The 26,378-nt window shown below is 32.1% G+C and overlaps 3 protein-coding genes and 1 non-coding gene across 8 annotated transcripts; 1 reads left to right on the top strand and 3 right to left on the bottom strand.

The window, feature by feature from the left end:
- Positions 1-909: 909 nt before the first annotated feature.
- Positions 910-20,665, bottom strand: LOC123672878 (rab11 family-interacting protein 4). 5 transcript variants are annotated; one of them, XM_045607205.1, is made up of 10 exons: positions 20,471-20,665; positions 14,087-14,302; positions 10,740-10,817; positions 10,362-10,400; positions 7,728-7,845; positions 4,406-4,570; positions 3,584-3,840; positions 3,179-3,473; positions 2,702-2,737; positions 910-1,961 (listed from the first exon to the last, which is right to left on the bottom strand). In XM_045607205.1, exons 2-10 carry the CDS (start codon positions 14,272-14,274, stop codon positions 1,839-1,841), a joined length of 1,299 nt encoding a protein of 432 aa, XP_045463161.1. In that variant the 5' UTR covers positions 14,275-14,302; positions 20,471-20,665; the 3' UTR covers positions 910-1,838. The 5 variants fall into 5 exon arrangements, with proteins under 5 accessions (XP_045463161.1, XP_045463162.1, XP_045463159.1 ...); XM_045607206.1 differs by lacking the exon at positions 20,471-20,665 and adding an exon at positions 18,782-19,030 and having other exon boundaries at positions 7,728-7,833; XM_045607203.1 differs by lacking the exon at positions 20,471-20,665 and adding an exon at positions 18,782-19,029.
- A 371-nt stretch (positions 20,666-21,036) lies between these two features.
- Trnag-gcc lies at positions 21,037-21,107 on the top strand. Its single transcript has one exon. It is a non-coding gene; the product is annotated as a tRNA-Gly (tRNA).
- Positions 21,108-22,179: 1,072 nt separating this feature from the next.
- On the bottom strand, positions 22,180-24,180 carry LOC123673588 (ribosome-recycling factor, mitochondrial-like). The gene is made up of 4 exons (XM_045608169.1): positions 23,885-24,180; positions 23,689-23,826; positions 22,658-22,868; positions 22,180-22,496 (listed from the first exon to the last, which is right to left on the bottom strand). Exons 1-4 carry the CDS (start codon positions 24,099-24,101, stop codon positions 22,259-22,261), a joined length of 804 nt encoding a protein of 267 aa, XP_045464125.1. The 5' UTR covers positions 24,102-24,180; the 3' UTR covers positions 22,180-22,258.
- Positions 24,181-24,812: 632 nt separating this feature from the next.
- On the bottom strand, positions 24,813-26,161 carry LOC123672586. Its single transcript, XM_045606745.1, has 2 exons — positions 25,974-26,161; positions 24,813-25,913 (listed from the first exon to the last, which is right to left on the bottom strand). The coding sequence occupies exons 1-2, from the start codon at positions 26,081-26,083 to the stop codon at positions 25,028-25,030; spliced, it is 996 nt and encodes a 331-aa protein (XP_045462701.1). The 5' UTR covers positions 26,084-26,161; the 3' UTR covers positions 24,813-25,027.
- Between the last annotated feature and the right edge of the window lie 217 nt (positions 26,162-26,378).

Genomic DNA, 26,378 nt, shown 5'->3' with positions numbered 1-26,378 from the left:
TGGCCGACCAGAAATGATTTTGACCTAATCATTTGAGGCCACTTTCTGTTCAAAATCCGATTATTACAGATATTTCAAAATAATATTATTATTATTATTAAACAAAGATTAAAGTTTAGGCAATGCCTATAAACTCACAGAGTTTTTTCGTTGTTTTCGTGGAAAAAAACATCTAAAACTAATAAGCAGCCTTGAGCGGGGTCTTCGAAGCTTAGAGCAATAATATTTTATTCCTCTGAGCTATGGAGCCCTTATTCATTGAGTAATTAATTTTTAATGAAAAAGCGTTGGTGACTCCTGAATTGTGATATAAACATTCTAGTCGTTATTTTATACCTACAAACTGAATTTAATTGTGTATGATCTGTTTTTACAGAAATATTTTCGCTATATTTTTATTTTGTTCTGATTACGTGAACTGGAGAAATTTTGTATATAGCTTGAGTATGTCATTTTCCATTTGAATTCAAAATTTGAAACGTCTACAATTTGGAAACTATTTGATGTATTTTGCTTATTAAAAAACTTACCGCTAAATTCAAGATCAGAAACTTACCTTGCTGTTCATGTTATGTATTAACGTTTTTGTTAAATGAAAATTTTTGAATTTAGGGCCTGATATCAGCAATGAAATACATGTTGTTTAGGAATCAGCAATAAATAAATGAATAAAATTTTAAATTTCTTTCCAATACATCAGAAGAGAATTGAATTAATGAGTTGAATAAAGTTGTTTGAGATCAATCTTCGCTTATATTCAAATAAATACAGACTCCATGACAAAATGATATAAGCTGTTCGGAGCAAGATCTCAAAAATTTTTTTGTGTCATAAGTATCATAGTTATGATATAAGGTTGTTAATTCAAAATTTGAGTATGTTAGATTTATAATGAATTAAAAAACGGAAAATTATATAACATTCATATATTAATCTCAAATTATCAAGATTACATAACGAAATTAGGCCGGTTTACTACTTTGGTGAATTGTATGAAAATATATTACAAATTTAAACAATTCACAACTATTATTAAGACAATTATAAAATATTAACAATTCCAATTATAATACTACATATCAGTTCCACTTCCACTGCTTCAGTGATTTTTATTATAGAAAATATTTTTGAATTGCTTCATGTTTGACATTAATATAAAAATAGTTATTTTTCAATCACAGTTTATTTTAAGGTTCGTACAAATTCATATTGAAATTCTTGTCAATCACTTGAAAAGAGTCCAATCAACTTTATTAGAGCATCTAAAAACATAATTTTAAAATATTCGAGATTTAAAGAAAAATTGAAATAAATGAGCAGTTCGGGTGCTGAGATAAAAAAAATTAAACATTTCAATGTTAAAAAGCTATTCCATGTGGTATTCATCCATATTGCTGTTTCTATTATGTAACTATCAACGTCATATAACAGAAGTCCAAAAATATAATTAGTTTTACTAACAGTCTGGCAAGATAATTTTCATCAAAATATTTCCATATCAAAAAAAAATCGACCACATGAGAATAGAATGATCACAGCTTCCGTTATTCTAAGAATAGTGCCAACAATATACATGATATCTTGGTGAAATATTGTGATAAGGTGATGATAATATAGGTAAAACATTGCTTGCATTCATCAATTTCAAGTCAGCAGAGAATTTTTTTCTGTGTGTACCATGCAGACTTGAAAAGGACTCAAATGCATAAAAAAATAATTTTCTGCTATACTACCATCACCTTTATCATTTATAAATTAATAAACTTCAATACATGAAATTTATATATACATAATTATTTACACTTACAAAAATCTTAAACTCTAATAGTGAATTAAATTCAAGACTTTTGCTTTACTTCCAACAACTGGGGATAGTTCTCCACAATATTTAGGAGTATCCCATCAATGTAGGTCTTGAGTTGTGCATTGACATCTTGCTGCTCTTTCAAGGCACGTTGGATCTGTGGAAAAAATATGTATCATAGTTTATAATGAAAAACAAATAAATACCAGACCAATAAGTTAGCAAAATGCAATAAAATGGTATTAGACCAATATAAACATATAAAATACTTCACCAACAAAGGGTACTTTGTTAAAGTTGTCAACATCATTTCCTATTTACAAACTGACTCAAAGAAAGGAAGAGCAATGAGAACTGAAGAATATTCAGTTCATAGCTGTAACACTTTTTATTTATTTCCTAAAATTTTATCCAAATTTCTTGTTCTATACCTTTTCACAGGTTTCAATCGATTTTCGTTAAATCAACAAAATTTTTTAGTGATGTCCCCACTGATTTTAGACAGATAATGATAATTTAATTGGATTCGTAATATAGAAAGTTGATTATTAATGAAATTACTCTTTCGGACATCTCTAATTTTTTTTATAGGTTCAAAATTAATAGGATGTATATATTTACAGAAGAAAGAGCACATATTATCTGTTTCTAATGAAAATTAGAAATCGATATATTGAAACAAAAAAAAGCTATAAATAGATCGTAAATTTATGTTTTCACATAAATTGTCAATTTTAAATTTTTGTTTAGCAACCCTATATATGTCTGGAATCAATCCTCCACCAATAATGTTATTTAACAGGGGAACATGCAGAGTTAGAAAGAAGAAAATTAATATTTTATGGAATATGCATCAGAAACCAGGAATAATTTTGGAAGAATATGTTGTGTGCATACCTTGTAGAAATCGTCATTATCCGCAATAGTGCAGATCTAGAAAAAAAAAAGATTCCATATTTACCAACACATTTTGCAACCAAAACCGGGATATTTGCAAAAAAAGAAGTAAACAAAACTTGTTATAAAAATGTGAATCATTTATGTCTTTTAGTTTAGCAGAGTTTTGGTTTGCATAAGGAAATTAGGTTTGAGAATAATTAAATTGGAAAAAATAGAAGTTCCAAACACAACTGAAGAATCTATTTTTTGCTCTACTCAGCACAACCTTGAGATCAAGCAAAAGAATTGTCATAAAAAAATGAATATCTGCACCACAGTGAAAATTTATACTTTTCAATTTTCTCACAGAAATTCTTTTATATCCAAAATGAGCTCTTATCTTTGCAGGATAGCTTATGTATACCAAAATATAGTATTCTATGTTGGCAATTTGCCAAAAATTAATTTCGATAATTTGAAACAAACAATACTAACCTCTTCTTGGCTCATAGCTTCCAATTCAGCAGCAAGACTGTTCTCATGTTGTGTGAGAAGTATCCCCTGTTCGAGTCCAGCATGTAAAAGACTGGCTTGGAGTTCTTCGTTGACCTCCTCAAGCTTCAAATTCTTATCTCTCAGGGCGGATAATTCCTCATGAAGTTCTTCCAATCTTAGAGTATCAACTGATGTTGTGGGTAAAGCAGGTGTTCTTGTTTTGGCTCTGAGTTTTTCGACCTCTTGTGATAGTTCTTCAATCAACTGATTTTTTGCCTCACATTGCCGATGTAGACTGGAATGTAAAAATAAAAATGTAAGACCTCGTTAATTAAGTATATGTACGAATTTTGTATTTTAGACATGAATTTTAGTTCCTTTTGAACATGGAACAAAAAAAATTACCTTTTTTCTGTTTCTTTGGATGTGCTGGCTTCTGCTTTGGTAGAGTTAATCTCTTCAGTTAATTCTTTAACCTGTTCCAATAAGTTATTTCTTTCATTTTCTATTTTTTGTATCGCTATTCTATGTCTTGCCAGTTCTTCTTTGAGGTTAGTATTCTCTTCTATACGGGATTGTAGTCTTATGTTGGCATTTTCTAACTGTAATTGTTTTTCCCTCTCTAATCTTGAAATTAAATCCTTTGATCTTCTTTGTTCCTCCTAAAAAAACAATCATGTATGATAAGAGACAGAAAATTCTGAGGTCTTGTTGAAAAGGATGCAATTGGGTCTCAATTATCGAGATCTACTCACTGATGAAGAATTTGAGATTCCAGCAACAGAGTACATGATAACTGTTCAATGAAATGTGATAGACACACTGAATTTCAAAAATCAGTTTGCAAAATTGTGGATCAAATGTTATGGAGAAATTATTCACATTATTGGGAGAAAAAAAGTTTTTTTTTTTGAAAAATTTCGATATCATAGAATGAATCGAACCTTTCAAGCATGCGTTCATTATTTTTATATTCTTTTCCGATTCCTGAAGAAAATTGTCCAAAAAATTGATAAATAACATTCTGTTTTCATGACATATCACAGATAAGGATTTGAATTCAGAATTATGTTCCGAAGTTGAATTAAGTATACTGAAGCAAAATTTTAATTAAGAAATTTGAACGTCTTTACGTCAGTATTCTTCTCCTTATGTTATTTTAGTTGCTAACGTGAAAAATCCAACGATATGTTATTATGTAATTTTCTTTTATTTATTGAAACATACCTGGAGTCGTTCTTCGTATCTAATTTCCATATCTCTGATTTGTTCCTCCAACATTAAAATTCGAGTACTCAATGTTGCATTATCGACTCTGGCTTTAGTGTACTTTTCGTCGTTTTGTTGTGATGATTCTGTGAGCACACCAATTTGTTCTTCGAGTAGACGAACCTGAAATTTAATTATGTATTTAAAATCTGATATTAGATTTGTGTTCAGAATATTCAGTCAATTTCGTGAAAAAATCATATAAAGTCGGATTTGAACAAGCGTTCAAAGCTCCAGACTTTTTCAATAACACTCATAAATAAGCAGCAATGTGTTATAGCTATAGGGTTTTTCAAGAAGAGGCTTCATTTTGAATAGCCCGCTATTTATGCAGCTGTCACTTTTGAAACTGTCATATTTTGACATTTGACAACTAAAACTACGCCATTACTAAAAATGGAACGATACGTGTTTCAACAACGCATTGAAATTTTTGAAATTCACTGTGAAAAAAGTGAAAAGTTTACAGTCGGAGTTTGCAAAACGTAGCTCAAGAACAACTGAAAATATTGTTGCTGTAGCTTTTTATTGCCAGAATTCTGTGGACGACCTTTAATTACAACAAGATTTTGTAATTCCTCGAAGAGGTGATCACAATTGGCCATCGAGATTTTGTTATTTAACATCTTTACACTTTTTTTTTGGGCCAAGTGAAATAAAAGGTCTTTGCCAATGCTCCACGATCGATTGAAGACATTAAAGATGGAATTTATTACATTCTTACTGTAGCAATCTGTTTGAGGTTAGAATTCAGTGTTGTTTCAAACGTCATAAGATTTGAATGACCTTTTTATAGGGAAAATGAATCTATTCAAACTCAAAATAACTAACATATTTTATAGTAAAAATTCAGAGTAAAGCACTGAACGCGAAGGAATGAAAATTCAAATGAAACACGTGTTCTCATCATGTGATAACAGGTTTTAATTTTAGTTCTTAGAGCTTTTCCTGCATAATTAAGAATTTTTTTGTGAAATTCGTGAAAAACCTAATATAGAGAATGTCAATATTAAGTATACTAACAATTGTAAACTAACATTGTATACTATGCTTACAAAATTGTCGATACATCAAGCATCAAAATTTTGATATCAAATAGTTTTTATGAAAATTCCAAAATGGAAGATTGAGAAAAATTCTAAATTTCTAAGAAAAACAATCAACATCATCAATGCAATATAAACTCACTTGTTCCAGAATCGATAAAAGAGATGTAAGTATCCCAATGTATTTAACACATTGCTCACCAAAATTAACTATACGCGCAGGCAAAAAATATTTCACTATTTTAGCCGATGTCAACAAGAATATTTTGGGGCCTAAAATCACGATTTTTGGCACAAAAAACTTCACAATGTTAGTCGAACTAACGATACAAGTACTAGACAACGAAAGCACTAAATCCATGGCACCGATCTAACTTTTCACTTCTTCACTGAAAATATTCGGCAGAATGATTAAATGTTGCATTTCATACAGACTAGTCCAAAGTACCAAAAATTCGGGAGCATAGATTCAGGTAAATAATGAGACGTTTTCTTTGAAAGATATTCATCAGAATAAAGACGTACTGAGTCTTTTTGTTATCGCCATCCCTACCTCTGACTTCCATAAGTAAGGGCAATAAACATTTCTGGTAAATGACCAGAATCATAAATAAGTTTTTCGATGAATACTACCTGAATCAACTGTTGAGTCAAATGGTAGGTACTCACATTACCATTAACGATAATGAGGAAGTATGCATTCAGACTCTAAGAGATTCTTTTAGATTTCCATGACAGCCAGCAGGATTAATCTGAGTCGACAAATAACATGTGTTGAAAGGGAACGAAGTTAGTCTAAGTAGGTCTTGGACAGTGAAAAAAAAAGCGCGTAGATTGCCTTGTAAATGTCAGTAATTACACAAAAAACGCTGCAAATTTCTCACGGAAGTTTATTATTTTCATGTCACTTACTTTTATTTAATGTTTCATCAAACTTGAGTCTTGGTTTGACAATTTGTTTATGAGAATCCATTTAAGTTTGTCGATTTTCAAGATAAGAGCTGAATACACTAGCAATTGTTTCATTAACTATTGACTAAATTGTATTTGAAGACCAAAGAAGTCATTTCTGAAGAAATTCTGCTTTATCTTTTGAAAATGTTTATTGTTTAGAGTCCCATACCTACATAATTGAGAATTATGAAAGTTTTGCTATTTGTTTGGGAATAATAATGAGCATACAAGTATCAGTTTTAATCATTTTATAAACATCTCATTACTTAGATGTGGTGTCTGAATATAAATATATTTTTTTATGATACCTGTATTATAATTTTTATTTCATGAATCAAAGGGCGTACGAAATCTTTAATTCAATTTAAGGATAACAAAACTTAAAATTGCACCTTTGGAGACCACTCAGAAGCATTTGAGCGCTTGTGATTCATGCTCCAATTGCATGATCTATTACGTGATCAACATAAAATTCTGCATAAAGCTTGAAATGTTATTTTATATTCACTCTCAAAATCTCAACTGAATGGGATCTGAAATATAAGGTTTTTTTGATATTCTGCTCGAATTTCTATGCTTCTGATGAACCTATCAATCCGAAATTTTGCATTAAGCTTGATATTGTTATTTTCAATGTACAGGATGTCGAAATATCAGAAAGCATATCATATATATATCTTGATTTCTTCTCAGAGCGTTTCTGAAAAATGGATATTCCGCTATATCTTGGTTTCTGTTATTTTCTCTAAGAGTTATAGTTTTCGTGATGTTTTCAGTAAGCATCGATTTGGGACACCCTGTACATGAAAAATCTAACCGTGATCGAATTTCTCGTCACAGATATTTTCAATATTCCTTTTTCAATATTTCTATTACGGATGCACCTGTACTATTTTTAGGTTATTTCAGGTTCAGCGACATATCTAAAATAAAAAATATAAAGGGGTTTCCAATAAGAGGTTTCATTTTGATATTGAAAAAAATGGGTATAACTTAAGACAAATCTATCTTTGAGGTCTTGAATCGATTGTGGATCATTTGTATAGACTTTATCTTTCACGTACTCGAAAAAGAAAAAAGTCTTAAGGTGTTAAATCACAAGATTGGTGGCCAATAAAATTTCAAGAATTTTAATGCGTTGTTGAAGCGTGTATCGTTCCATTTTTAGTAATGGCGTAGTTTTTACTTGTCAACTGTCAAAAGATGACAGCTACCCCGATAGGGGGCTGTACAAAATGAAACCTGTACTTTGCGCGAGTTAAAGGGGAACACCTACTAACCTTATGGTGAATTTCGTGGACATCTTCCTCAAGCGATGCGTCAGAGTAAATGTCATCAGCGGGATCGCAGTTGCTGCTTCTGCCGGAAGAGTTGAAGCTATAACTTCTGTATAACTGACTGTAAATATTCAATGCAGTGGTGTTAGCTGATTAAAATGTTAGTCATTTAAAAGGAAAAGTTATTCACACAATTATTATGGACGATACTCATCGAGAAATCCAATTAAAATGATTTCTACTCTATAGAGACTGTTAATTAGGTAAATACACAGATTTCAATGATTCAACAGATCTTTTATCTTCGAAATTATTAGAAATTAAAAATAACTATTGGCGTTTTAGTTTTTCACTTTCCGTATGTACGCCATTGGTATTGAAAAAAAATATTTTATACTGTGTCAATTTCTGAGGTTGAATATTTCAAGCGGTTTTGAAAATATCAGATAATATACAAGGTACCTCAGAATTGGTGGTTAATAAATAATAAAAGTTATTTCATAAATAACTTTTCAAAAGTGACACCCTGTATATTTATACTTCAAGATTAAAAATTGTACGCTCCTTAATGTAAACTATTTAAGTTAAATTTCTTTTTAGAAATAATTGAAGAATAACTCCTTAATTTTTGTGTATTTTTTTAATTAACACCCTGTACCTACCTACATTTTTCATTTATGAAAAGAATAAAACTTCTTGAGATATTGGATTTATGAGTTGTACAGAAAAAACATGTATGAATAAAATTGATTAGACCCATGATCATTAGACTGTGAATTTTTTTTAATGGTAATGGTAATGTTATAGTTAGTTTTATGAACTAACAAGTACTAAAACATTTTTGTGGTACCATCTGATTTGAAAAGATTGTGATGTGAAAACACATTTTTTCAATATCATTAGGTACTTTGTATTGCTTAAAAATTTGTACTTTAGTTCAAGCCTTGTGTATGTGTCAATAAATTTTTATTTGAATTTTGTTGCTCAGAAGTTTCTAAGTCGAACATCAATAATAGTGATACTACTCTGATTGAAATTTTAGAGAATCCTATTTTTAATGGTAAGCTAGGTTTAGGAGGGTTAGATGGAAGAATAGACGCATGGATAAGGTTTAAGGTAGATTGTACGGTACTAGATAATATTCTCTACCTTGTTTATGCGAGCTAAATCTCGCCCCCAATAGTGTAGTTCAATGTGCTTTCTGATTTTTTCTGAATAAAGACCTTTATTATTATTATTATTCGAAAATTCGAATTCGAAAATTTTTGAAGAACGCCCCCTTACAAAACAAGAGTCTGAAACAAAATCGAATCAGTAAACACACCAGGTAGGTATTCTATGCATCTTAGTATCTCCAAGTTAAGATGCATAGAAAACCTGGTGTGTGCAATGATTCGATTTTATTTCATACTTTTTGAGAGACCCACCTGTTGCTTTGGTGTTCTGCTTCACCAGAGTTCTGTAAGGGGGCGCTCTTCAAAAATTTTCGAATTCCCGCTATCTGCCAGGTGCCGTTTAAAAAGGAAATACTGATTTTAGACACTGCAAACTTTCACAATAAATTACAATTCAGTTCATATCGAATTTTTACTCAAATGAATGGAATATAATGACAGACCATAGAATATAAAATATTATTGTTATATACTCAAAGTTCACGACAAGAGCGTAGAAATGGGGGGATACTGGGGGTAATTACACGGTGTACCTAAATTGGAGATACAAATGAAATGACAGATTTCCGGATCATTTTAACAAAAAAGTCCTATAACATGAGTCCCCAAACATTTTGTTTTGAGATACATGTGTTAAAGTTTAAGTTTTTTTCTCGTATAAGGTTCCCTTCACAAGATATTTAATTTGAATTGGCCGTAGATATTCCAGTTTAAAGTTTTCACCATGTGATATGCTAATTTTGAATGCAAATCTACAGGGTGATATTTTTTCAGGAAGGATGCCTGCTTCCTTCCTCCAAAACTGTATTTTGGTGAACGGCTGTTGGTTTAGAAAAATGTAGAAAAAACTCTGGTCCAATACTACACTTTTTGGTTTGTTATAGTTTTGTCGTATCTGCTATCGATTTTGAGAAAAAATCTCTAGTAATCCTCAGGAAAATCCAAATTATTATAAAGATCCAGCTTGTAAGCTCTAATGAATAAATTTATGAATTAATTATAAGTTGTGGTATTTATTCACTCAATATGTAGCGAAGATTAATAAATATTTGATAAACTGATATAAGCATCACAAAAAGTACGACACACTAGAAACAACCTGTATATTGAAAGCAAAGCGTTTGTGAGCTCATATCCATGAAACTTTTTTTTCTGAAAATTATCCAAGTAATTTCTCATTTTCCTTCGTAACTCTGATTTGAGAACACCCAGTATAAGGTAAGAACAACCGAATAAGTAATAAAAAAAATTATTCCGAGTAATTTGGTTCAAACTTCCTTATCAAACTTCTTTTTCTAACATTACAGATATTAGTAAAAGTTGTCTTCAAAAAATTTTTTTCCAATATTATTTCAAATAATTTTTTCTTCTCGCAACTCCCGAGTGCATGATTGACATTACATTCGAAGGAACACAAAAAAAAACACCAATGTTAGTATTTATATCGTATCGAATAACTTACCTAGCTAGCGCGTTAGATCCAAGCTGCCTTTTCACGTGACTGAAAAAAAAACAAAGAATTATTCATGTATGCCTACGTCTCGGTTTAGTGAATATCAATTCAATTGACTCATCTAGTATTCAACGCGTATTATATTCCCTTTTTTGTAATCAGTTTTAGTATGAGATGATTTCTAGTTATTTTGCTACAGAAATTAAACTATTCAATTATTTGTTCAAAATGGTGAATAATTTTCTCTGAAGGTTAGAATCTGACAGTTTCAACGTATGAGATAGAAGTCCATGGCCTACCGCCGGTTCGTTTTTTTTCTGAAAACTCATGATTCACCATCTATGTGTCAATATATAGAAGAAAATATTTCATATGTCAGCATCTTACCTAGGAGTTGATCTTCTCAAACTAGTTCTCTGCCAAGTGTTACGACTTATATTTCTATTTCTTCCATTCAAGTTTCCCCTGCAAAAAAAAATTAAGCGAGTTATAACCTGTTGGCAGATCTTTTTTGAGTGAGAAATTTCTGTAATTATATAAAGTAATACTATTATGAGAAAGCTATAACAAGATTATGGGTATATTTCGGCGAAGTCTATTGTTGAAAGGAAAGCGCCGGAGAAGAAGAAAATAATGAAAACTCTATGATGCCGCTGGAGTATCTATCGTTCTAACATCATTCAAATTTGAATTCATAGAATTAATTTAATTGTCACCTTGTTTCTTCATTGGTCATAATCTAACAGCAATTCATTGTTCTGACCATAGAACTGCATCTTACATCTGTGCACGAACTAACCATCGAACCTACATTTTGATTATGAAATTGGTTTCGTTTATTTGGGCATATAATTTGATATACTGGGAATTATTATATCAGTATTAATTATGTGGACGCTGATAACTACCAAGAAATTATGAGGCTTTGCAATTAGCGATATTCCGTTTGTTTAACCTCATTAGATAGGTAGTAATATACATAAAACCCTTTTCAATTTGCTGATAATGGAAAATGAAAACTTGCGGAAGTTATATCTACTTTCTGTGAACATTTTGAACAATGACTTTTACTTTAATGAACACATTCAAGAGTTTCCTGATTCTTTTCGAAGTTTCAGTTTTCTTTTGGTATTTTTTGATAGTTCAGTTCTTTGTCTCTTCTAATTTTTTTTAATGAAATTTACATTTTTGCAAGAGGAATGGAACAGTCAACATTTTACCATTTTCCAAGTACCGTTTTTGTTTCACATAAGGGATCAAGCTAAAATTGTCTTATTTTAAAAAATTAGATGTTTGTTTGTTTTTATTCTATAGTCCATTTATTTCATCAATGGCACTGACGTCAGTCAGTGATCAAAGCAAAATGTAATAATAATAATAGTCTTTATTTGGAAATTTCATTTTGCTATATTGTCAAAACCATCCTTTTATTATTATTATTTTTATTATTATTAGATCTCTTTAGTGCTCGAATTTCCAACTCACAGTTTTGTACTGGGGGTTCTATCCACTTGATCCCGTTATAATATAATGTACATTGTAGACAGTAGACGCCAGTATAATTTATAGAACTTTTACAAAGGTTATAGGACAATCCATGTTAATTTGCGGAAAATACACCTACTTTGTAACATGAAAAATGCAACACCAAGAAGGCTTTGAAGATTTTCAACCCCTGTCAAATTAACTCAGTTGATTGTTTTCATACTGCCGTACTCTAGGCATAATCGTAGCATCAAAACGCAAGGAGTTCAAAAAATTGCAACCAAAAACAACACCGAAATCGTCTTAAACTTACAAGAAATATAGCAAATTGTAACAACAAATAAAGCGTCAAATTTGCCGTGGCTACTAGATAACATATTTTGATTTATTACAACCTTCAACTATTTTCGCCAAGTTCAGTCAAAAAGTTACAACGCCTTCTTGGTGTTGTTGGTTGTTTATGACAGATACTATAGTTTGACGCCTGTTTGACAGAAGTTATTATGTTGGCTACCGATCATAGAAGGGGGTGGGATTACCATTAGACCATAGAAAGGTTGCTCTACATTATGTAGATTAACTCGCTTTGTAGATCTACCATCTACTACTAAAACATAAATACTGGAATAAAGGCTTTGCTGTATAATTTGACGGTACTCAGAATTAAAAAAAAAGACGAATCCACCTCACCCTAGGTTTGCGGAATATATACCTACTTTGTAACATGAAAAATGCAACACCAAGAAGGCTTCGAAGATTTTCAACCCCTGTCAAATTAACTCAGTTGATTGTTTTCATACTGCCGTACTCTAGGCATAATCGTAGCATCAAAACGCAAGGAGTTCAAAAAATTGCAACCAAAAACAACACCGAAATCGTCTTAAACTTACAAGAAATATAGCAAATTGTAACAACAAATAAAGCGTCAAATTTGCCGTGGCTACTAGATAACATATTTTGATTTATTACAACCTTCAACTATTTTCGCCAAGTTCAGTCAAAAAGTTACAACGCCTTCTTGGTGTTGTTGGTTGTTTATGACAGATACTATAGTTTGACGCCTGTTTGACAGAAGTTATTATGTTGGCTACCGATCATAGAAGGGGGTGGGATTACCATTAGACCATAGAAAGGTTGCTCTACATTATGTAGATTAACTCGCTTTGTAGATCTACCATCTACTACTAAAACATAAATACTGGAATAAAGGCTTTGCTGTATAATTTGACGGTACTCAGAATTAAAAAAAAAGACGAATCCACCTCACCCTAGGTTTGCGGAATATATACCTACTTTGTAACATGAAAAATGCAACACCAAGAAGGCTTCGAAGATTTTCAACCCCTGTCAAATTAACTCAGTTGATTGTTTTCATACTGCCGTACTCTAGGCATAATCGTAGCATCAAAACGCAAGGAGTTCAAAAAATTGCAACCAAAAACAACACCGAAATCGTCTTAAACTTACAAGAAATATGGCAAATTGTAACAACAAATAAAACGTCAAATTTGCCGTGGCTACTAGATAACATATTTTGATTTATTCCAATCCTCAACTATTTTCGCCACTTCAGTGAAAAAGTTCCAACGCCTTCTTGGTGTTGGTTGTTTATGACAGATACTATAGTTTGACGCCTGTTTGACAGAAGTTATTATGTTGGCTACCGACCATAGAAGGGGGTGGGATTACCATTAGACTAGAGAAAGGTTGCTCTACATTATTTAGATTAACTCGCTTTGTAGATTTACCATCTACTACTAAAACATAAATACTGGAATAAAGGCTTTGCTGTATAATTTGACGGTACTCAGAATTAAAATAGTTATTTATAATACAAGTGCAGAAGGCATTGATATTCTTCCACGAGTTCAAAATTCAAAAACGAGCCACGAAGTGGCGTGTTTTGGAATGAACGAGTGGTAGAATGAGCCTTCTGTACGAGTATTATACATTATTTTCTCTAATTCATTGCATTTTCATTGAAATTAATGAAATATTTCCATAAATATATTTTAGTGATTTTTGCATTGAAAAATGTTGGTTGGCAAAACTGATTTCTTTAAGGTAAATTGATGAATTGACAGATAAAGCCGTGGCGGAAAGTTCGGAGTACCAACATAGAATAATAAAATATAACCATGAAAACTGTGCGTTTCTGATATATTCTCGCACGATTTTGTTCTACAAGATGTGGAAGAATGAACGGAATAACCACAGAATTAGAGAAAAAAAAGACGAATCCACCTTACCCTAGGTTTCGTTCTGTGGAAATCCCCGAGTCTGCATCTGCGTCTTGTTCGCCGTTCCATTCGTAGCTTTCAGCGTCGGAAAGTGACGAAAATTGGCTTTTGGCGTCCTCTAACCTTCTTTGGGGACTGAATGAGGGACTCTGAGTATCGCCTGACATCAAGGCTCCTGGTGTGGTTATTGGGGACATCTTATGAGTATAGTCCGTTGATTTGAGCCTGTAACAGAAGTAGAGATGTGTTCAATGGGTAAATTGAGTGAAGGATCACTTTTTTGCATCATACCGATATAGGGTAAATGCACTGGTTAGCCGACCGGCATTGGTTCTCGACCATTCGGTGATTTGAGATAAAATAATAATAAAAATATATCATGTAGTGCAAAATATTTTCGCGGTTCGTGTTCTCGACCATTCTACCTTTCCAAGATAGTTTGCATAGTAGTGGTATAGGTCAAAGTTTTCGCGCTAAAATTAGTTTATAATCGTCTATCATAGAAAAGGGTTCTTTCTCGTCCTCTCTTAGAAAAGTGCTTTGTGATATATGACCAGAAAATAGTAATTATTTCTTATTTTAAATGAATTATGTGTGTATATTTCGTTCCATATCAACTATAAGATATATTTTCGAGTGTATTTCAATCAAAAAGCAAATAAATGTAAATTTTTTTGTTCAATATTCGGCGGTCGCGAACTGGTATTGGAAAATTTGTATCTTTAATTTCTCGACTAAAGTGGTCGAGAACCAATATGTCACTTCAATAATTGTTTATTTCAAACGATATATTTCTGTTGGATCATTTTCGTTTTTTTTTCGATACCCTGATTCATTTATATATCTACTTTCTGAATATTAGTTTGCGACCACCGAATTAACGTTGAAACACTTATTTCTACCCTTTATTTATTCGCGGTCGAGAACCAATTTAGTTGTACTTAATTCTCGACCACTGGTGGTCGGTGTTTTATATTTTATTTACTCATTAGTTTCTAAATAGATATTAAGAGCAAAATAACCAAATAATGTTGTATGAGTTGCTATTTTGAAATATTTATAGAAAGTGGAAACTTTTGCAAAATATTTTTTTTTACGTTCCGAGTGTTTCTTACTTGATATCCTCATCTGAAACCCATCTGAGTAATAGGTAGTGATGTCGATGGTACGGTACGAAAGTAAGTACTAATCACTCATGTCGCTCTAAAGTTTTTATAAAATTTTTAAAGGGAGCGGCCACTATTATTAGTGGTCGAAAACTAACACAAAAATGGTCGAGAACTCTGCGGCGTGGTCGAGAACCGAAGGTTATTGAGATTTTCTATATGTTTTCACATTTCAAAGGTTAAATGCGGAAAGAACGCTAAAAATTATATGACAAATCATTTAAAACTCGCCAAAGAATCGATGAACACCAACACCATTGAAATTTGATAAATTTATGTGTGAAAAATCGTGCTCGAAATCGATGTTTCTGTTAACTGGTCGAGAACCAGTGCATTTACCCTATGAAGGTTGTGACGCTACATTTGTTGGTGTTTGAAAAATGGATACAATCGAGTTTCGTGTATTGATGAAACAATGTTTTTGGATGAGGAAAAATCCTGTGCAAGCAAAGCAATAGTTTGATAAGTGCTTTTCAGACTTTGCTCCATTGTCAACAACTTTTAAAAGGTGGTATGCTGACTTTAAACGTGGTCGAAGTACTACCGATGATGGTGAACGTACTGATGGTCGCCCTTATTCGACAGTTGTTAAAAAAAATTGAACTAGCTGAAATTTTCACTTTTTGGAATGTAGGTAACAGGAAGAGTCTTTGTATTTGTATCATTTAATTTAACCATTGATTCCTTTCACATAATAAAACACTTTTTACTTTACGATTTTTCCAGATTCGGCTAAGGTGAAAAAATTCAGACTGTTATAGTTAATGTTATTGTTTTTCCTTTGTAGCTCCTGGTCATTCAGAATAAAATGGATTTTAGTGTGAAGTTTTCTATACCTAAGAGATATATCCTGAATTGATATATTTTTTCTATTTTCAACATAGCCCCGCTGATCCATGAAACTGTACATAATAAAGATTAATAAGCATAAAAAAGCAATTAGATATAATCCAAAGCCTATTAGAATATCCAATCATTTTGGAAAATAAAATTATACATCATCGTTTCTTGTGAAACGCACCATTTTGAAGATATTCAAGGTTGAGTAAAATAAAATCAGAAAATTACAAATTACACGAAATCTCTGATCCACCCCTGAGCAAGGAAATGCCACGAACACAGCAAAAGAAAAGCAATGTTGTCTTGCTTTTTCAGTCATAGATGAATTAGAATAGATATGCATAATAAGATTTTTTCGATGACTGCTAACGAATCAATTATTCTGAATTGGAATTTGATCGCCAAATGTTAGCTATCCATAACTTGATATAGAACAATAAAACCTCGTATCATAAACGTTTTGTCTGAATTTTCTTACATCAATTAATATGAAATGATTCTTCTGAAATGTCCCTACCATCAACAGAGAATCGATTGTCATATACATAGTGTTAAGCATTTATTAGAAACGTCTTTTTCTTTTTCGAATAGTTTCTCTTGGTCTTCATCAATGAAAGTTAATGTATTCATCATTATTTCACTTTGAGGCAAACGATACAATAGAGGCTCGATGAATTTCAACTTAACGTGTTCCAAGCCATTTGAGCAACTGCACCTCTACGTTTATAATATGAAAAATGTGATCTACTGCAAATTCATTATTCATTGATTTGGCAACGTTTATCTAAATAAATAATATAATTCATAGAATGTTCACAATGATTGAGTTTTGTGTCATCTTGGCTATGTAAACATAGAGAGGACAGCAGGGGCGGATCCAGGATTTTTTTCAAGAGGAAGCACGGTACTGAATTTTGAATGAAAAAAGGGTTTTTATTTGATGTGAGAAATCTCTAGTTAAATTTAATATGCAACTTTAAGACTCACTATGCATAGATTTTCAACAAATTCAGCATTTTATTGAGAGCATTGAATACCTTTACAGGTGTAGGGCGACTATATTCGATACCAATATTGGGTGTTTTCTTTTTTTTATAGTTTATTAGAAAAATTTTACTTTCCTTTCCGTCAATAATTATCCCTATTTTCATTTCTTTATTGTTATTACTTTTTTTTATTATTAATGTTTACTTTGTTCAAGTCAAAGTACTCAATACCTACCAAATTAGAAAAAATATTGCAAAATGTAAATGCCCTGATTTTCTTGTCTCTGGGTTCGAATTCTCGATATTTTTTCATTCTAAATTTTTTTGCACTTTTTCTTGTTTCGTAGTGTGAAATTTGTGGTGTTTTAAAGCAGAGAGTGTTTGTCAATGCAACATCCAAATAAGGATTCTATCGTTTTTTTATCATTTCAAAGTACGGATTCGATGAAGATAAAATATTGAAATTAGATACTAGAGCAAGAGAAAATTAAAAAAAAAACAACGGAATAAATTCCCAATATTTCAGTGGTATCCGACCGAGTTGATATTTCGAGTATACCTTTATAGGTATACTAATAATTTGAAAAATTTCGTGTTGATCCATGATCAGAAGCCTAAAAAGTCCAGGCAGAGAATATTTAAAAAAATTTTCAGTGACAACAGATTCGAACGAATTAAAATTTTGCAGATAGATGTATAACAACAAAATTTCAAGTTTTCTACGGAAAAAACAACACGTTCTTGAGCGTTAAAGCGATTGACCAATTCCTGGTACTTTTTTGACATGAGAGTTTATAATTTTTTTTCTTAAGCAATTACGTAGTCCATTATTTTATCAAATGAACTAGACCCAATGATGTCATCAGTCCAAGAAAGAACTAGGAACACTGAAAGTACAAGGCCCTGAAATTTTTCCCTGTATTTTCACCAGTATGATAGTTTTTTTACTATTTCCAATTTGAATTCAATTCAATGGTTTCTGACTGGAAATTTTTGAACAAATTTTTTTTTGTATTAGTTTTTTTCGATTCCAAAATTCTAAAAATATTCTTTTACAGTTGAGAGAAATCATTCCAAGATAACTTGAAAACGTAAAATTTTAATACAAGTGGGTAGGTATTGCGAAATCAAATCACTTTGAAATATGAATTTCGAACGATTGTTTATGCAGAATAGTATCCAAGGAGAAATTAGGTATTTTCCAATCAAACAAACCTGAATTTTCACTTTTTAAACACTGAATGATACGCGCTACGTGTTGATTATTAAATTCTCATATTGTTTTTATTTATAATTTCAATCGAATGCTTGAGAATCCATGAATTGCTGATTTCAACTTTTCTTCCAGCCAAAACTTGTGGAGATTTTTGCATAAAACCAAATATATAAGTACGTAGTAGTTGATTTTCAGTTTAGGAATACCTACTTAGGGATATTATTTAACTATTATTTAGAAAATCCTACAACTTTCAGACTTTCCGTTTTAGGAGAAATTTTCAAGCCAATCATTTGTTTAATCTCCGGAGGTGAAATAAATAAAATTCTTCGAATTCGTAATTGTATGAACACTAAAAATTACGAAAAAATTGAGGAATTCATGTACATAGTTTTAGTAGCATTCATATCTGTAAAATATTATCATCTCACTTTCTGGTCACACCAAATGAACAACGGAATACCAATAAGATATCCTAATACCAAAGCCTACTCACCTGCTGGAATGAGATAAACACAGGTAATATTTCGTTCAAAAACTAAAGTATTGAAGAACTGAATACCAAAATTAAAAGCACCAAATATTATCACAGATATATTAAGGACAGTTTATTATTGGATCCCGAACACTTAAAACTAAAATAGTCTCAAAAATCAAAACATAAAAACAGAAAATCAGGTGCCTAGATCCAACTGACACTGACACCTGACAGGCAAGAGAATCTACTCACTCGGGAGACTTCGGACGTACGAAGGATGAATAGAATGTTCACGGTACTCGCGATGCCAGAGCAAGTCGAATTCCTATAGATTCAGCGAAATACACTGCTCATACAATAAAATGTAGCAACGCTTAAAAACTCATCCTCAAAGATTAACTAAGTTCCGGGTTCATTAAAATCAGCTCGTTAAGAACTATTATCGACGGAAATGTTGCTCTTTGAATATTAGATGATTTACCTACGTTGCCGTGTCTTTCGAAAGCGTGATAAGATGTAGATAAATTGTTCCGAAATGTCTACTCGCAAATTGCTCATGCTTATTATATGATTGTTCGTAATAAACCAACTTATTTCGTCTCAACATAAAGGGAGGATTTCGAAAGTTATAATATCCTCATTGGATAATATACTATTTTAAATTCCGAACAACTTTCAAGGTTTACTATTAAAAATAGCGTCTATACAGGGTGGACCAAATTTAAGATCACTTTGGCGTTCGAAAGAACAACTTCTTTCACGAAAAAAAGTTCATAAGAAGAATTATCTTAACATGCTTCGTTTTCGATATACAGGGTGTTAAAGTTTGAAAAAAATCAGTTTTTTACCTATAACTCTGGTATTATTACATTCATTGTTTTAATTTTTAGGTATTGAAGTCTAGATAATGTAGTGTTTCGAATTAAGTAATAATCTTCTGCCAAAATTATCCAGTTGCGTAGATACAGGGATGCGATGATCTTTTTCCTATTAAAAATCTTGGTCACTTTTTTCAATAAAATTATTTAATGTCTAAAATCAACTGAGTTTTACTAAATTTCTTTCATAGAATGTACTATTTTTGAAATAATCGAGTACAAAGCAAGCACTATCCACAAAATCTACAAAAATAATTTTTTTCGGTAACCGTCCGGGAAGTGCTCACTTCCCGGACGCTCTTTCTCTGAGAAAGTAGCATTTCCCGGCCTAGTCCGGAAAGTACGTACTTCCCGGACTAGGCCGGAAAAGAATCATAGAATCCATAGCAACCGAGATAACGGCTGACAGTTCATATGAAATTAGTTGTCAAAAATTTGCATGTTTTTTGATCACAATCGCAATAAAACTGGCGCCTTTTTTATTGACAGTTCAAAAACGTAGTTTAAAATGTGTTTTTCTACATAACACGGTAATAAATAAATGGTTTAAGGTCCAATTAATATTGGCTCATAAATTAAGGATGAACATAAAACGATTATACTAGTTTTGAAAAAATCAAATAATAACATCAGTGGACAATCTGTATAGATATTTGTATTGTTGTCCCCTTGGACAACAAAGTGGATTCACCACACCCCATGACATTTTTGTTAGAATTTTTGACTCTGAGTTGCAATGTTCCAGAAAATTGGAGGTACGTATGTAAATTCTACAATATTTTTTCTGAAAGATCATGCCGATCTGTGTCATGTATCGGATTCTACCTACGTCTATGTAAATTAGGGCATCATCCAAACTGCAATCGGCGAAACCCAATGCCAGCACGATTCAACACCCACATCGTCTACGTCTCCAGAGGATGATTCATGTGCAACCATTTTAAATGCCACATTCTAGTAGAAATCAACACTTTATCTTTCGACATTATGTGGATTCGATATTTTTGATGGCACGTACACGCACTGATAGAAACCCTGCAAACTTATATACTGGTTTGTTTTTTAATCGAGTATTTCGTTTTATCTCACGAAATATCTTAACCTATTGAAAACATCTGATACTCATTCATATACATTGAAGTTTGAACTCAAAGCAATTTGTTTCGAATTCTGAATCGAAGATTCATAAGCCAAAAAACTTGTGTTTCTATGGAATCTCTGGCCAAAGAGAAATTTCTGATTTCGGGTGATTGTCCAATCCTTTGCTGTTAGGTAAAATGTGTCGGTGGGATACAGTTAGATGGTTCAAGTAGAAAAAAATTACTAATCTAACTAAACTAACTTTTTTGAAAGTTCAGAGTTAACGTGAATTTAAAAACATAGTCATATTAACAAGCATCGGTGGTTCAGTGGTAGAATGCTCGCCTGCCACGCGGGCGGCCCGGGTTCGATTCCCGGCCGATGCATGCTTTTTTTAGGTTGTTATACATATAACAAGTGACGGTAATGATAACTGCGATTTAATATCTTTTTATATGATTTTTTAAATCAATTCCATAAAGTGAATATTTGAAATATTGGCCTTTTTCGAACTGCAACAAAAGTTCTTCTTTGGGTTTAGAGGGGATTTTTTTTTATGGAATGATTCCAAAGTTTTCCATTATGGATGAACAGCTTTGAATGTATCAGATATTAGTGTTCATAATACCTGATAATATGACAACATTCTTAGATAATTTCTTAAAAATAGTTGTCTTGTTAATCTTTGAAACTACACAAATTAGGTCTGATTTGTACTTTGTAGTAAAGTTCAAACTACTTAATAGTAGCTTTATACATATAAATACTAATGACTTACTATGATAATATCCAACAGATTCAGCTATTAATTGATAGAAATGAGTGAAATGACAATGAACTTATCAGTTATTATACACCTATAAATCTTTATCCATTGATTTTTAAATGCAATGGATGTTTCAACATAAAAATTCACATTCCAAATCCATTGAGGCTTATTGCATTTTTTTGTAAGTCAATATATTATAGAAATAGTCTGTTCGTAAAGTATATAACTTATCTGCAAGGCATGCGGAAATATAAATCTACTCAATAATTTCATTGTTATATACCACCTATTACGAATCATCAATTAATTTGCAACATGTCAATAACTACTCTTTTGTTTTGAATACAATGAACAAATCATTCAATTTTCGCTTATTAGTTTTCATTGGTATCACTTAATTTGATATGGAGCTTGAAAGAAAAATGTTGTGCCTTGTTGTATCCAAAGTGACTTTTCTGCTCGAAAAAACTTATCCAAATATTGCTTCGCATCTTTATATATCTGTATTTGCATGCGGAAAAATAGCGTTTTCCATACTTGTTAGGAATTAACTACTCCTGGTAATAAGAAAAGATATTGAATTTGATTGTAAATACCAGCACCATATGATTACACAAGATATATTAGAAAAAGCAGAGGCCATTTCAATTCAATAGTGAGTAGAACCTATGAAGATACTAACAATGGAGTTATCTTGAATAAATTCTCTTTATTATTATAGAATCATAAACACATGCATTCTTTAAGAATTTCTGAATTTTCATTATATCAATCTCCAAGTAGTTCTTTTTGTTTGCTCTCCAAAATTTTTTCAGCTTCAGAAATGTATTTATCTCCTAAAGCTTTCATTTGATTTTCTATATTTCTAACAAGATCTTCTGATACTCCATCTTTCCTCTTCAAGGATTTGATAGTTTTATTTTGTACATCTTTTATACTATCTCTGCATTTGATGAATAATTGTTTGGCATTTTTCGATAGGTTTTCTCTGTGTTCTTTCGTTACTCTGAAAAAATTATTACGAATTTGATTTAGCCAGGAAAAGTACTAGTATTCATGAGAAAGATTATCTGACAACAATGAAGTTCTCAGATTAATCTAATATATTTTTGAGGTATAATTAGAAACTTATTCAGCTGTTTTCAATTGGAACATAACTATACCTACTTGGGGATTGGTAGAAAAACTGTTGTACCTTCTTGTTGGGGATTCAAATTCAAACCAGAATTTTGAATACTTTTTAAAACTTCTGGAATAGCTTGGGGAAAAGTTGCCATATTTAAAATGACAGTTTTTGGGTTCTTCCTACTAATTTGAGCCAATTCTTGTAGCATGTGTTCTTCACCATCCAAAGTTACGACAAGGGATTCAATTGAACCTAAAAAGAGAAAACTTTAAATCAATTATTTTTGAAACAACCTAAGTTATCAAAAAATACATTTTCTGTGAAAATTGATCATTTAAAGATAAAAATTGATTTGATAAAAAAGTTTATGCCCCATAGATGATTGACCAAGCCTTGGACATTCTATATAGGAATCAACTTCTGAACTTATAGACTATGAATCTAGTTGATTTATTATAATGAAACAAATTTTGCATTACAAAAAATTGAAAAAGATAATGCATCAAAGATGTTGTGATCTTATTTACTTTTTGGACATTTTGAGTAAAGGTTAGTTTTTAAAAAAAATTTTTGCGGGTAATGCATTGGTAACATCAACTTTAATTTTGTATATATCAAAGTTTTAATGACATGGTGTAATTCATCTGTTTGCACTGTTCTTATATGAAATTGCTGTGCATAACCAGGCACTGGACAAAAGTACTTTCAATGTTTGGTTGGTTATTGCTGCTTCTCAGATTGAAATTATCAAAAATCAGTTTTTTATGCCATCTCTAAAACCAGAATAAAAAATGAGATGCCACTTCAATTTTTATATATCACTATAGATTTCAAATTTCCTTGATGCTCTTTTCGATTTTGCCACTTATGTAAGAACCATTTATTCCACGTTATGATTAAATCAGTTTTACCATTGATCTTGAATCAACATATGTTTTAATTTTCATGTTAAAATCTCTTATAATCTTCATATTAATATTTATGATCTAGGAACTATAATTCTATTGCAGTAATTAAGAGGGAAAAGAATAATAAAGAAAATGAATATTTGAGTCATTTATGTAAAGGATACCTGCAGATGATCGGAGGGATAAATTCTTGATGAAACTTTCTTTCATTAGACTGATAGGACTTTCCATTTGTTTCTTTAATGAGTCCACATTGACTAGCTGAGCCATTTCATTCTCATTTATAACTACTTTACCAACGCCTAGAAATAACAGGATTTAAAAAATCAGAACTCTTCATATATAGGATTATTTTGGTACCCTTTTCTTTTTTTCTGTCTTTTCCTTTAGCATAATTCCTAATTACGATAGAAACTGTATTTCTGTTAAAATTTGGTAAGATATATGATGGAGAACAATTTGTTTGTATTTGTAGACAATTCCGTGAGGCAGTGATAGAATGGAATTCATGGATATTTATTTCATTCCTTATGTTCCTGAATTGTCGAATAACTCTGAAAATTGACGAAGAATTCATTGTTTCAGCTTATGAGCAGTCTTGGGGTTACATTTATTTAGTAAAAAGCAAGGTTAGGTGACCTTCCAAGAGTTCCAAGTAAAACGTCAGAAAACTGACCAATCATATGAAAGCCGCGAATTCTATCTGTTTGAAACATAGAGTAATAAACATTAATTAATTTTGACATTTAAAACATAAATGATTTCAAAAAACCAATATAGTCTATGTTCAAGAACTCAAATACTTTCCTTCATGAAAATGTATTCAAAACATTAGTTTATTTATTTTGAAAACGTTTGAGTATCAAAATTGAGGAAAGGGACAAAATTCATTCGAAATACTTTTATTTCATGTACCACCAGTCATATCCTTCAGAATTATGCGTAATTAAAATTAAACCTAAACTACCCATGGATTCTACGATTCTGACACTAGTTTGTAGATTTCGAAAATTTATAACAATGATACAAACGTCGTTTTTTAATATCTTTTGTTATTTCCAAGATATTGAGAAGAAACTCGGCAGTTATCATGTGGCCAAACATAGAATCGAATTTGATGACGGATTCTTCATGAGTGAATTGAATCTTTTTGTTTGTGACCATCCCCAGCTCAAAAATACAGATATTGTGACCAAATAATAGAGCAATCGGTTCGGAGAATGAGCGCTCTAAAAAAGGACTATAATATAAATGATTTTTGTAGATTAGCTAATACGCACTGAAGGAGTACCTTGTAGGTTAGTTTTATTTGTGGTTTAGAATACTATAGAGCCATAATGGTACACATTATTACAATATTTTGTGATTACCTCTCCCAACAAGACAGTTGACGAAATATTATGATCTACAAAGCCTCCAGACAAAATTTTCGTTAATGATCAAACAGCTTACAAAATTATATTATTCATGTCTTTATTTTGGAAATAATGTGTTCTCGTTCGTTCAAATGGATTCCTTTCTTCGAAATTTGTGCGATCGTCTTTGACTGCTCACTGCATTGCCCATACTTTGATTATAAGCCGAATTTACATACAAACTCTTTCCAGACTCATCATCTGAAGACCTGCCGATAATGGTCGTCAGTTCCTTCTCGTGCTTATCCACAAGCTCATTCCTTTTCTCATCCATTATTTTCTTGCAGATCTGGCTGGTCCTTATACCAGCACATACAACTTTGGAGTCGAGGTCTGCCAGTTCAGAAGATAAAGTCCTAGAGTGTTCCCTCTGAGGCACTATATCACTGTCATAGTTGGTCCCTGCATTTTTGAAGTACTTCTCTTGGCAGTGACAGCAGCAACTTTCCTTCTTGAAGGCATCATCGCAGTCGTTTTTCCCTAGGGTAGACCACCGGCATTTAGAGTGACGAGGCGGGCAGTTGTCATCCGAGGAGTCATCATTGCATTTTCGGCAATCGAATCGAATCGAGCACTTTTGCTGCTTGCAGTCTAGACAGGTTGTGGAGTCCTTACAGCAAGGATGACAACTGGGTTCATAGTCTTCGCAGCTTTTCCTGCACTTCTTCGGAGGCTCTTGGCACTTTAAAGGAGTTTCTTTCATACAGCAAGGTTCCTCCCAACATTCATCACACGGATCCAAGTTGCATTTAGGCCGATGGATGCTGCAACACTTATCGTTTCCCTTGATGCAATCAAAAAGATGAGATGGAGGATTGTTCAGCCATTCTAATAGCTCCTTCGTCTTCTTCATGATCCCTTGAGGGGTGTCTACGATATCCACTTGCCATCCTTTGGGCTCGGTGTTCTCGCATCCTGGTACCTCTGCAACCCAGGCCACACCAAATCTGCCAACTGTTTGGTCGCAAGGACACCTAGAATAAGGACAGTCTTCAGGTAGTTGTTTTACACTCCCGCATTTGCTGTGTTCTGACCACTTTTTGCGCAACTTGCAGAAGCGGTTTTTCCAGTGGTACGAGCAATCGTGGGAGTTGCAATCTGGATAGTTCGAACAGCAGATCTTGCAACGGTTAGAATGGGACATTTCAGTTGCCGAAGAAGAGTTTCACTGTGAATTTCAATGCGTTGTGAAAGTCAGAATTGACAGTTGTTTGGTTTGATTGGTGGTTATTCTTCTTTTTCGTCTTGTGGATTTTTTGGCCCTCACGGATTCCTTGGAACCATTTGAAGACCTTTTGAAATGTTGAACATATCATAGAAGTGTTGAATAATAGTTATTTATAATACAAGTGCAGAAGGCATTGATATTCTTCCACGAGTTCAAAATTCAAAAACGAGCCACGAAGTGGCGAGTTTTGGAATGAACGAGTGGTAGAATG

This window comes from Harmonia axyridis, chromosome 2 (assembly GCF_914767665.1).
Source record: "Harmonia axyridis chromosome 2, icHarAxyr1.1, whole genome shotgun sequence".
Classification (NCBI taxonomy): Eukaryota; Metazoa; Arthropoda; class Insecta; order Coleoptera; family Coccinellidae; genus Harmonia; species Harmonia axyridis.
This window is presented reverse-complemented; position numbering and strand designations above follow the sequence as displayed.

Bases quoted from the DNA above. Each gene is read 5' to 3' on its own strand.
- LOC123672878 (XM_045607205.1), bottom strand. From the start codon at position 14,274: ATGTCCCCAATAACCACACCAGGAGCCTTGATGTCAGGCGATACTCAG. The intron at 10,401-10,739 runs GTAAGATGCTGA...TTTTTTTTTCAG, and splicing joins TTGAGAAGATCAACTCCTAG to TCACGTGAAAAGGCAGCTTG. The intron at 3,841-4,405 runs GTATGTTTCAAT...TTGTTTTTTTAG, and splicing joins GATACGAAGAACGACTCCAG to GAGGAACAAAGAAGATCAAA.
- LOC123673588 (XM_045608169.1), bottom strand. From the start codon at position 24,101: ATGAATTCTTCGTCAATTTTCAGAGTTATTCGACAATTCAGGAACATA. The intron at 23,827-23,884 runs GTACCAAAATAA...TGTTATTTCTAG, and splicing joins AGACAGAAAAAAAGAAAAGG to GCGTTGGTAAAGTAGTTATA. The intron at 22,497-22,657 runs GTAGGTATAGTT...TAATTTTTTCAG, and splicing joins GTTTTTCTACCAATCCCCAA to AGTAACGAAAGAACACAGAG.
- LOC123672586 (XM_045606745.1), bottom strand. From the start codon at position 26,083: ATGTCCCATTCTAACCGTTGCAAGATCTGCTGTTCGAACTATCCAGAT. The intron at 25,914-25,973 runs GTCAGAACACAG...TCCTTATTCTAG, and splicing joins TGCAAGTTGCGCAAAAAGTG to GTGTCCTTGCGACCAAACAG.